Source organism: Sturnira hondurensis, unplaced genomic scaffold (assembly GCF_014824575.4).
Source record: "Sturnira hondurensis isolate 20B ecotype Veracruz unplaced genomic scaffold, ASM1482457v3 Scaffold0022910, whole genome shotgun sequence".
Taxonomy (NCBI): domain Eukaryota; kingdom Metazoa; phylum Chordata; class Mammalia; order Chiroptera; family Phyllostomidae; genus Sturnira; species Sturnira hondurensis.
The window spans coordinates 524,505-537,941 of record NW_028095541.1 but is presented as its reverse complement, the minus strand read 5'-3'; the positions used below and the strand labels follow the sequence as shown (position 1 = coordinate 537,941).

General features: G+C 37.9%; 1 protein-coding gene across 2 annotated transcripts in view; it reads right to left on the bottom strand.

The window, feature by feature from the left end:
* Positions 1-13,437, bottom strand: part of DCDC2 (doublecortin domain containing 2) — a 166,384-nt gene that overhangs the window by 84,980 nt on the left and 67,967 nt on the right. For both annotated transcript variants that reach the window (XM_037037198.1, XM_037037199.1), the window contains exon 8: positions 9,822-9,984. In XM_037037198.1, coding sequence (XP_036893093.1) covers positions 9,822-9,984 — 163 coding nt within the window. The remainder of the gene's footprint in view (positions 1-9,821; positions 9,985-13,437) is intronic.

Sequence of the window (13,437 nt, the reverse complement as noted above, 5' to 3'; positions counted from 1 at the left end):
CAAAATGCACAACTACAAGCTGAATTATAAAACAGTTAAGGGAGCCTATGAAAATTTTAAAAAGCCTCTTTTTTTCTAATTAACTTGAGAACAATATATAGGTAAAGAATAGTGGGTCAATTTTTGCACATTTTAACATATGCTATGAAATAATCATATTCACCCCAAGTTTAAAATGTAACACATTGAAATAAAACTAGATAAGCTACTTAATTCCATATTAGAAACATATTAAGCGGGACAAATTATTTCATCTCTAAAATCAAATTCTTGCATTTTAATTCAATATTTGTATACACTGTGAAATGATTACAATAAACCTAGTTAAAATTTGTCTCCACACATAATTACAAAAATTTTTTCTTGTGATGAGAACTTTTAAGATCCACTCTCTCAGCACATTTTAAATATGCAATACAATATTAAATTCTTTTGTTTTTTCTCATTCTCTTGATTCACCACATCCCTTCCTTTTCACTTTGCTTCCAGTTATTATTGCTTTTACCTTTCCAAAGAATAAGAGACTCTAGAAACATGAATATCCAAAAGTACACACTTGGTTCTAATTGCTAAAATAACTGACATTAAAGCAAAAATAAACTGCAATAATAAATGACTATGAAGGTTGAATTAGGAATCAGAAAAGAGCCTACAGCCATACCACCCTGAGCGTGTCCGATCTCGTCTGATCTCAGAAGCTAAGCAGGGTCGGGCCTGGTTAGTACTTGGATGGGAGGAATTGGAAAAGAGAGAGAGATACATCTTTGATATTATAACCTGGAAAATTTCTACAGCCAAAGACTTCCTGGAGGGAGATCTGATCATGAGAAACAGCTCAGTTTTCAAAAGTATGGGTTTAAGCTAATATCCTTAATTCATGAAATAATGTTTTAATCTAGTGAACTGTACAATTTTTTTATTTTCTCTGGAAAAAAAATTTTTGTAAGCCAAGATTAATTTCCTAGGTAATGTGTTCTCTTTATCAAGATAACTATCAAATGCTTCATCTAAACTGTTACATGTGCTTCGGATCAGTAGTATAAGCTTCTTACTGGAAAAAAAATTTAGAAAAGAATGGCAGTGTGAGAGATTCACTTGGTCTCTCCCCTTGAAGTTTCAATCATTTGAACAGCTATAATTCAACAAAGGATTCCCTGCTCAGCACACAAAACACACCTCAGAGATCCATGCATTGAAACATCTAAAGGCAGGCAGGTGGGAACAAACCAGGGAGGCACGCAGGGAGAAAAGCTGAAACAAGCCTCTCATGGATGCAGCCCGGCAGCAGGGAGCTATGGCAGGGCTCAGCCTGGAGAGGGGAGGAATCGGGTTGTGGCTGGCACTCCCTACAGCCAGGAGGAGCAGAGAGATTTGGTGAGCATTCCTGCAGAAGTGGGCAGTATGAGCTATGGCTGAGCCCACTGACCTGGGCAGAAGCAAAGCACAGAGATAGGGCCTTGGCCATCTGATGGTCAGCATTCCAGACAGAGAAGCCAAGCCATAAAGCCTGGCTTGTGGGCTAGGTCCCCAGAAGGGGCGCTCAGAGGCAACCACACATTGATGTTTCTCTCCCTCTCTTTCCTCCACCCTTCCCCAATCTCTAAAAATAAATAAAATCTAAAAAAAAAACACCCCTCAACAAGATGAAAAAAACCTCACAGGCAGGAAATTTAATGAGCTCAGAGAACAAATCAATGAACAAAACAAGTATATTACCAGAGAGACTGAAACTCTGAAAAAGAACCATACAGAAATTCTGGAGCTGAAGAACTAAGCAAAAGAGATCCAGAACTAGCAAGCACAAAAAATAGAGCTGACCAGATGGAGTGAAGAATTAGTGATATCTAAGACAGAAATACAGAAATGATGCAGAGGGGAGAAGAAAGAGGCTACAGTATAAACAAAATGAAACAACTCTACAAGAACTATCTGCTTCCAGCAGAAAGAGTAACATAAGAATAATAGGCACGCCAGAAGAAGAGAGGGCAAGAGGAACAGATAGCCTAGTCAAACACATAGTTAATGAGACCTTTCAAATCCTACGGAAAGAACGAGATCCTCAAATCCAAGAAGAAAACAGAATACCTAATTACCTCAATCCAAAAAGGCCTTCTCCAAGGCGCATTGTATTAAAATTGTCAAAAATTAATGACAAAAAAAGAATTCTCAAGACAGCCTGGAAAAAGAAGTAACCCATAAAGGAAAAAGACCATTAGGTCATCATCAAACTTCTCAGCAAAAACACTGCAAGCTAGAAGAGACTAGAACCAAATATTCAAACCACTAAAAGAGAAAAATTATCAGCCAAGAATAATATATCCAGCAAAAGTATCCTTTAGATATAAAGGAGAAATAAAAACTTTTCCAGATATACAGAGCTGAGGGAATTGATCACCAGAAGACCTCCATTGCAGGAAATACTCAGGAGGTTGTTCTATCTGAAACAAAGATCAAATGTCACAAAACTATGAGTAAGATCACCAACAAACTCACAGCATAAACAGGGATAATTTGTGACAATATAAACATAAAAGGGGAGAGAGTAAAGGTCAGAATTTGCAGAGGACAGACATCAAATTCATTCAAAATAAAAAGTACTGCAGTATACCTGAAACTTTCTTTTTCATCAACCTAATGGTAACCACACACAAAAACCCAAAACTGAGACACATAACTTAAAAAAGGAGGAAAAACATATGGAATGCCACCAAATAAAAACAACAGACAGAAACACAAAGGAAAAACCCAATGGAGGCACACAGCTACCAGAAAACAAAAGATAAAATGGCTACAGAAAATAGTCATACATCAATAATCACCCTAAATGTAAATAGACTAAGTTTACCAATAAAAAGGGACAGAGTAGCAGATTGGATAAAAAAAAATCCCCAAATCCAACAACATGCTGCCTTCAGGAGACACATCTAAGCTGCAAAGACAAACTCTACATGAAAGGGTGGAAAATGATTCTCCAAGCAAACAGCATCCACAGATAACAGATGTAGCCATGCTTACATATGACAGAATAGATCTCAAGATACCAAGAAACAAAGATGAAAATTTTATAGTGATAAAGACATAACACTAAAACATTGGGACAACTGTAATAACATAATCAATAAAATATAATTTAAAAAAGACATAACACTTCTCAATATATATGCACCCAATTGAGAAGTACCAAAATACATAAAGCAACTTGCTCACAGAACTAAAGGGAGAAACTGACAAAATTATAATAAGTAGGGGACCTAAATATTTCATTGACAGTTTTAGATAGATCATCCAAACAGAAAATCAATAAAAAAATATTGGGCCCTGGCTGGTATAGCTCAGTGGATTGAGTGCTGGCCTGCAAATCAAAGGGTCACCAGTTCGATTCCCAGTCAGGGCACATGCCTGGGTTGCAGACCAGGTCCCCGGTAGGGGGAACTTGAGGGGCAACCACACACTGAAGTTTCTCTCTCTTTCTGTCTCCTTCCCTTTCCCCTCTCTAAAAATAAATAAATAAATAAAATATTTTTTTAAAAAGAAACATTGCCCTTAAATGACACAGTAGACTAAATGGACATAATTGACATTTATAGAGCATTTTATTTCATAACATTAGAGTATATCTTCTCTCCCAGTGAACAAGGACTATTTTCATGGACAGACCATATGCTGGGTCACAATACCAGCCTCAAAAAATTTAATAAGATTGAAATCACACCAAGCATATTCTCTGAGCACAATGCTTTGAAACTAGATATCAACTGCAAAAAGTAAGGAAACCCACACAAACGTAGAGCTTAAATCACATACTACTAAAAATGACTGGATCAAAGAAGAAACAAAGGGTGAGGTCAAAAGATATACATGAGTAAAGACTAATGAGAATGACAACATGCTGTATGGAAACTTCTGGGATGCAGTGAAAGCAGTAACAAGAGTAAAATTTATACCATTACAGACCTATCTCAAGAAACAAGAGAAATCTCAAGTAAACAACCTAACACTACATCTTAAATAATTAGGAAAAGGAGAACAAAAGCAACCCAAAATTAGTAGGAGAAAATAATAAAAATTAAAGCAAAACTGAATGAAATAGAGGACAAAAAGATGATACAAAAATTAATATAACATAAGAGTTGATTCTTTGAAGAGATGAACAAAATTGATTGAACCCCTGGCTAGACTCACTAAGGAAAAAAAGAGAAAGTACTCAAACAAAATCAGAGATGAAAGAGAAGCCACCACAGTTATCACAGGTATACAAAAATCACACTACAATATTATGAAAGACTATATGAAAGACAAATTTGATAACCTGGAAGAAATGGGTAAGTTCCTAGAAATTTACAACCTTCCTAGACTGAATCATGAAGAATCAGGAAATCTAAATAGACTGATCAACAGTGAGGGAATTGAAGCAACTATCAAAAACCTACCCCAAAAGTAAAAGTCCAGGACCAGATGGCTTTACTAGTGAATTCTACCAAATATTCAAAGATGATATGATACCTGTCTTTCTCAACCTCTCCAAAAAAATGAATGAATACATTCAATTCTCTGATGAATACAGATGCAAAAATCCTAAACAAAATACAAGCAATTCAAATACAACATATTTTAAAAAATAATATATCGTGATCAAGTGGGGTTCATTCTGGGGGCACAAGGGTGGTTCAACATAAGCAAATCAATCAATGTAATACAGCATATTAACAAAACCAAGGACAAAGCGTATTATCAATAGATAATAGATAAATATATTATAAATAGATTCAGAAAAAAGCATTTGATAAGATACAACATCCACGTATAATTTAAAAACACAATGAAATGGGTAAAGATGGCAAGTACCTTAATAAAGGCTACATATCACAAACCCTCGGCTAATATCATACTCGGTGGTGGAAAACCAAAAGCTTTTCCTCCAAAATCAGGAACGAATCAAGAATATCCACTCTCATCACTCTTAGTCAACATAGTTCTGGAAGTTCTAGTTGGGGCAATTGGGCAAAAGAAAGAAATAAAAGTCATCCAATTTGGGAATGAAAGAGTAAAAGTGTCACTTTTTGCAGGTGATGTGATTTTATATAGAGAAAACCTTAAAGATGCCATCAAAATTTATTAGAAATGATAAACAAACACGGTAAAATTTCAGGATACAAAATCAATGTGCAAACATCCACTGCATTCCTATACGCTAACAATGAAATTTCAGAAAAAGAAATTAAAAACAAACAATTTTTGCAACCAAAATAGTAAACTAGCAAGGAATAAACTTAACAAAAGATGTAAACAATCTATATACCCAAAACTACAAAGCATCATTGAAATACATTGAAAAAAGACACAATGAAATGGAAAGATATTCTGTGTTCATGGATTAGAAGAATCAACATACTTAAAATGGCCATCTCACCCTAAGCCATATACAGATTTAACACAACACCCATCAAAACACCAATGTCATTTTTTAAACAAATAGAACCAAAAAGTTATGGCATTTTTATGGAAGCACAAAAGACCCCAAATAGCCAAAGCAATCCTGAGAAAAAAGAACAAGCCAGAGGTATCACAGTACCTGACTTCAAATTATACTACAGACCAATGAGAACAGCATGATGCTGGCAGAAAACCAGACACACAGACTAATGGAACAGAATTGAGAGCTCAGAAATAAAACCACATGTATATGGACAAATAATTTTTGAAGAGCCAAAACACTCAATAGAGAAAAAAAAGTTTTTTCTATAAATAATGCTGGGAAAATTGAAAGCCACATGCAAAAGAATGAAACTAGATTACATTTAGTCCCCATGAACTAAAATTAATTCAAAATGGATCAAAGATCTAAACATAAGACCTGAAACAGTAAATTACTGGGTTGGCCAAAAAGTCTGTTACATTTTTTCTGTGCAATGGCTCTAGTGGTGCTTAGCTGTCTTCAACTTCATTTGAAACAATTTTGTTACATTATATTGTGACAACTGTCATATTGTATACATTTTAAAAAGCTTATCTAAATTGGTGAATTTTTGTGCAGCCCTTTTAATATTGAAATAGAAGAAGATATGGAACACTTTTGGTGTATTATGTTTTATTATTTCAAGAAAGGTGAAAACACAACTGAAATGCAACAAAAGATTTGTGCAGTTTATGGAGAAGGTGCTGTGACTGATCAAATGTGTCAAAGGTGGTTTGCGAAATATCTTCGTACCACTGACATTTTGGCCAAATAATTCTTTGCTGTGGGGCTGTCTTCTACATGGGACGATGTTTATCAGTATCTCTGGCTTCTACCCACTAGAAGCCAATAGCAAGAGCCAACATAATCAAAATATCCAAATTGATAAAGTTATGGGTAAATAAAATGAAAAATATGTCTTTTATTTTATGGGGAAAAAAACACACAGACTTTTTGGCCAACCCAATACATAAAGGAAGACACACATACTAAGATTTTACGAATTTTACTCCAAAGGCACAGGAAGTGAAAGGCAAAAATAAATGAATGAGACAATATCAAACTAAAAAAGCTTCTACACAGCAAAAGCAATAGCCAACAAAACAAAGAGACAACCAACTGAATGAGAGATATTTGCAAAAAATAGGTCTGACTAGGGGTTAATATCCAAAATATGTAAAGAACTCATACAACTCAACACCAAACAGTCCAAATGTGTAATCTTATTAACCACTGTCACCCCAGTATGTTTAATAAAATATTCAGTCCCTTACATCTTCATTTGAAAGACATCAGCAGTTGTCCTATGTGACCATCAGATACAGCACTTATAAACCCGTCATTTGCACTTTATAAAACTACATTAGAAAATACACATTTAAAGCCCCAGCTGGTATAGCTCAGTGGATTGAGTGCGGGCCTGCGAACCAGAGGATCCCAGTTCAGTTCCTAGTCAGGGTACATGCCTGGGTTGCAGGCCGGTTCCCTGCAGGCCAACTCCCAGCAGGGGACCCACAAAAGGCAACCATACATTGATGTTTCTCTCCTTCTCCTTCCCCTCTAAAGATAAATAAATAAATAAAATCTTAAAAAAAAAAAAAAAGAAAAGACACATTTAGCCCTGGCTGGTGTAGCTCAGTGGATTGAGCGCGGGCCTGCGAACCACACGATCACGGTTCAATTCCCAGTCAGGGCACATGCCTGGGTTGCAGCCAGTCCCCAGTAGGGGACTCACGAGAGGCAACCATACATTGATATTTCTCTCCTTCCCCTCTAAAGATACATAAATTAAATTTAAAAAATACACATTTAAAATGGTCAATCACCTAAAACTGCAGAATTCTCTAAAAACAGGAAAAAAAATAGCTGAAGGCTTCTAGCCTTTCTTAGCACTTTTAACATAAGACTTGCTTCAACCTTCAACATATTGTTGTTATTTTCATCCCCCAAAATACAATTTTTATTGAAAACTGAATTTCCACAAAAGCAAATATACTGACAATCCAACTTTCGAATAAAGGTTACTTTCTCGTGAAAAAGGGAACTATTGATAGAGTCTCTCATGTTCCCAGGTTTCTCCATCTGACAGGATGAGGGTTTTCTTCCTTCTAAGAGACACCCACTAAATCTAAATACCTTTAAAAATATATGAGAAATAGAAGTTAGGATTTCCTAAAACCAATACGAGCCTAACAGAAGATAAGGAAGTAATTTTTACTTTTTTAAAAAGCCTTTAATAAAAACTGATTCATGAAAAGTTTAAAATAGGCCCTGTCTCTCAGTCCATTTTAAAGTACTACAGAGACTTCTCTATTTTGTAACTTCATTCATTCCTCAACATTTATGAAGTGTCTTCTATCTGTCAGATCTGTGCAAATTGTTGGGGATTAAAAAAAACTAGTACGACAAAGTCCATGGCCTTGGGAGCTTCACAGTCTAGTATGTATTGATTAAACTAAACACTCCAATGTTCAAGGCATGGCATGTTCTTAGAGGCTGGCTGTTTCTCATTCAGTGTCTGCATTCGATAAACATTTGTTCACTGCATCTCACCCTGGCCGCCCTGCTTCATGGTCACTGAGAAGGATTTCACTTGAAGATAAACTTGACAGATAAATCTTACTGTGAACCCACATTTTTCAGTTGGCTAATGGGACCCAAAAAGGGGACTTGCGCAGGGTCAACAGCAGAAGGAGGGCAAGAATCGAAGCCTCTCAACTTCCAGCTAATCTCCACCACGTTGGTCTTTGAAGATTTAAACTCCCTCTATTCTTTTGTTCTCTGTGTAATTGGCTCATTCATTTGCCTGTTCTTTTAACTTAGCCTCAACCCATTTTTCTTCCATCTCTTCACTCATCTGTGCGGCATCCTCTAAACCCACACATGAATTCATGCTGTCTCTTCAGGTGTGAAGCCCACATCTTACCTGTAATTTAATGTGAATCTTCATATAGACCCTGAAATGAGCTGAGCTCCCAGGCAAGAAAATGGAGCTCTGGCCATCAGTCTGAAACCCCAACCCATCCACTCTCTTCCTAGGCGCCCCAGGATGTCCCTCTGCCTGATGTGTGAGCGGGTCCCAGGAGAAAGGAGGAGCAGTGATGGCACTGGGCACCCCCCCCCCCGCCAGTCCTCCACGCCTGGAGCATCACTCCTCTGCCGTGTGCTCGCCTCACCAAGAACCCACGTGGACTGAAACCCCAAAGAGCCTGTGTTCACAAAAGACTAACGGGAAAATTCACAATTCTGATGGCATATGTCCTTAGCTCATCACACATTTCTCCTGAAATCCATTAATACAATTCTTTAAAACCCATTTTAGACCAGCTTTCACCTGGTAATGCAAGATATATAACTAACTTTGGTACATGTTGTTTATTGGTAAAGTTTTGTGTATGTGTAGTATTCTCTTGGGTATCAGCAAAACTAGTAAAACACTTTTTTGGAAAGTGATCTGTGACTAAAAGGTAATTTATAATGAATGTACATCAGGACTGTAGACACGCAAGTAAGAGACCAATTGATGCAGACCCTGCGGGTGGGTCTGCCACATTGTGGATGAGGCACGAGAAATTCACATGGACTAGCGAGTCCTGCGGAGGAAAAGGGATGCCATGGCACTGTCCTTGCTGTGTCTGGCCTTTATTTCTTTTCTGGGCACATTTACCTGATGGTCCTCATTTACCAGGCACAGGTTCCCTTTAGGTGATTGCCTTTTACAGAAAATAAAGGAGCAGATGCCACTAATCACATCACAGAAGAAGGATATTTGCAAATGAAAAGGGAAAAGTGGTTGAACCAGTTACACTCCATACTGGGGAGTTTTAGCAATGATTTTAGGAAGTTACAGTAAGCACTTACTGTCTCAATTCTGGGTGAGGGAGTTTTTTAGCATAAGCAAGTCTCATAGCAGTCTAGATACAATGCAGACCTGATTCCACAGATAGGGAGAACCTATCTGTGGGCGTGGGTCCTGTGCATCTCCAGGTGGGAGCGGAGCCCACACCATGCAGAATGGTCTACAACCAATGTCAGTAGCAGCTGGTAAAAATGTTAATAAAGCAATTTCAGTGGAGCACAGAATGGTAATATATACCTTGTTTTATGAGACCACCACTAAAAATATTTTACCTCAAAATATGTGTCTTTGTAGCACAACCTCTAATTATAAATAGAAATTTATAATTTCTATTTATAGCACCTCTCATACACACAGTCTTCTGTGAAAACTCTCATGTATGACAACAATTAGGAGTATCTCCTGTGCGCCCAGGGAAAAAGTGGACCTACTAAGCATTAAAATTGTATCACAACCTTAAGAGACTAATAAACAATAAAAATGATATAATCATAACAACAAACTTACCACTGTTTGGAACTGTTTGTGGTGAATTCTTTAACTTCAGATTTTGTTTCCCTTTTGTGGGTTTTTCTGGATTCACATCCTCTTTTTTCCCTTTCCTCTTTGGGGGCTGAGGAGATGAGTTGTCGCTGGATCCTACAGTGGACTTAGATTGGCGATCATTTCCCTGAGTGGCAGAAGATTAGACCCTTATTATGGGCTGACTGAACTCCCGAGTGATTCCTAGTCAAACACAAATCATTACCTAGGCATTCGATAAAGGGGGCAGGGGCCAAAGGTGGGCGTATTGTGCTGATTCTACTTCTGTTCATTTTAATACCTATGATTAACTCTTCCTAGTGGCAGAGAAAGGGGGAGGAGAAGGAGGAGGAAGAGGCAAGAGGAAAAGGAGGAGGAGGAGGAGAATTGCTGAGTAGTTAATTATTACCAGGTATTCTATAAAATTGTGTCACTCAGCCTTCCTATCCCTGTGAGACAGGTACTGTTATCACCCCATTGTAAGGAAAAAAGGAGGCTCAGAAATTCAGCTTTGTCCAAAGTCACACAGCCTGCAAAAAGCAGAGGAAGTCCCTGACCTCCCTCCTGCACTTTTTGAAGAATCAGTATCTATATTGCATGAGGAATAGTACAGCTCAGTTTGATTAGTTAATCAAGAAATACCTTCCTAATTGTGAATGAATAGGTATCATTCACTGTGAATGAATAGGTATCCTTCACTGTGAATGAATAGGTATCATCATTTGAACAGACATACACTGTGCTTGTAAATCTCCAGTATTTACTCATCTGTGGGTGACTGCAATGGTCTCTGTGGATTACAAATCCAGAGCAACAAAGACCCTAGCAGATCAAGGCCACACGTCCACGTTCCTGCAAGGCAGCCATCGAGATGATCACACCTTTGGTGGCTGCCTCTTGTCCCACATGCCACTCAAAATAAATACCGTATATCTGCCAAGTGGGCTCCTCATCAGGAAGGTGAGGTTAACTTTCAGCAGTTTCTGTCACTGGCCCAAGTATGGCTCCTGAGGAGCCACGTAATGGCCATACAGTGGTGGCTCCTGTAAGTGCTCAAGAACAGCTGTGCTGACTTCAACTACTGCATGGCCACTGCTACAGACACCCCCTCTATATAAGAGAGCCTTGGCGCTCAGACGCTCAGGTGCTACCCATACCAGTGTAATGAGTGAAGCTGTGGGTAATGGAAAAAATACGAGTTCTAGAAACTGGCTCAGAGCCACTGCTCTGCCACCAACCACCTACGGAACGTGGACTAACTCCGACTTGTCTGAGCCTGTCTCCTCCCTGGTTAAGTGGGGCTAATGTACCTGCCTCTACACCTACGATGAGAATGAAATGGTAATGTTCATAAAGTAACTGGGAGAGTGCCTGACGTACAGTATTCATTTAATGAGTATCAGAGTGCTTTCTCTAAGAGCAAAGAGATAACATCTATTTCTTAAAATCATATCCAACACACCATATTGAATGTAATCTTTATGCAACATTTGTACTATACTAGTATCTGAAAATAAATGTAGTAATATTAAATAAACAAATCTGCCTAGAAACCGATCATAACTGCTCACTTTAAACATTTATATATTCAGTCATTCAGAAGCACTTACATTGTTTTAGCTATCACCCAATTAAGAATAGCAAAATTCACAGCCTTATAAATGAAGTTATTCATGCTATTTTGTCATAGACTACAAAAAATGAATTATGCATAGATTTATTAACAGAATGAAAACATGTCCAAATCTGTAACACTTTTTGCATAATTTAATTTTCTATTCCAACTGCAATTTAAATATACAGTTCTCATTTATTTATTGCATTAACTGCTACCACAGTTGGGTTTTTTCTTTCCTTTCCTTCCCTGAATTTTTCTTACAAAGCCATAAACTGCCTGGCATGAGAAATAGATAATATGGTTATTGTGGAGACTCAAAAACTATCAGCCAGCCCTTAGATTCCAGTCTATTTTCAACCAAGCCTATTCATCCCAAGATTTTAAGACTTTAAAAGCCTTGAATGAAAGGAGTAACCATTCTATCAAGACTATTGGAATGTTCAGAGATGCTGTGGAACATTTAAGGACTAGAATGGAACCTCGTGAATGAGAAACTTTGGATCTTGGCACCATGGTTTTTACAGCTCTCGGGAAATTCTTAACCACAAAAGGGCTGTAACAAGGGAGAAGCAGAAGCCCTGTCCTGGAATGGAATGCCTGGGGATTTATAAAATTTAAAAAAGTCTCTTGTTGCCCTGGCTGGTGTGGCTCAGTGGATTGAGTGCCAGCCTGCAAACCGAAGGGTTGCCAGTTCAATTCCCAGTCGGGGAACATGCCTGGGTTGCTGGAAAGATCCCCGGCTTGGGATGCATGAGAGGCAACCACACAGTGATGTTTCTCTCCCTCTCTTTCTCTGAAAATAAATAAATGAAATCTTTTTTTTTTAAGTCTCTTGTTGAATACTCAGGAAGTTCTGATTTACTGCATTTATGGTAGTGGCACTGCAAAGGGTGGTTGTGGAGCATCAAGAAAGACTATTTGACCCCAGTGACTGCGTACAGTGTGGCGCTAGTAACCGTTACTCATGCATTCAATTTCTGATTGATGACTAATCACCAGGCACTTTGTAAGAACTAAAACTGAGAGCAAGAGAATAACTGTTTTCTCATCATAAGACTAGAAATAATTTAAATACTTATGCTTTTTTAAAAAATGTTGATTCATCAAAGTGTTACTAAAAAACAAATATACAACAAATTATATACAAATACATAAATTATACACTTACATATTTATGTATGTACAGGTATATATTCATATATATGTATATATGTATGTGTGTACGTATATATATATACACGTGTGTGTGAGTGTGTATGCATAGAGGGAGGGGAGAGAGAGAAGGACAAAGGAATGAAGAGGGGGATATTCCTTTCCTTTTGCAGACTTAGTTATTAGTAACTTCCACATGTTACTAATAACCTGGAAACACAGAGTCATTGCTACTTGGGACCACAGTGAATAAGGGAGTTTGTCATCTCATACAGCTATGCCAGTTGATAAAACAATATTATTGAGTACCCATTACGTGCTAAATACCCTCTAATACAAATATTTACCAAATTTATGCACTAAATACCCATTAACAAAAATATTTAACAAACTTCTGGGCAGTTTTTATTATCTCACTTTACAGATAAAGGAATTCACTTTCTCAAGATGACCCAGGTCCGATTTCTCTGCTACACTGGAGCTCCCTTCCACCAGGCCTCTAGAAAAAGCTATTATATAGTATGGTTCCCTACAAAAAGCCATTGGGAAGTGACAAAGTACAGCTTTATCTTGAAGTGGAAGGAACCACGAAGCAACCAAATCTTACATCATGCGCTGTGCCAGAAGGCCCCAGTGATACTTAAGCCATTGTCCTGCCTTCTGCCTCACACACATCTCAGCTTGTCTGATAGGAGCAGCTAGCCTTTAGCTCAAACAAACAACTAAAAAGAGCCCTTCAGCCCTGGCTGGTTATAGTTCAGTGAACTGAGCATGGGCCTGTGAACCAAAGGGTTGCTGGTTCGATTCCTAGTCAGGGCACATGCCTGGGTT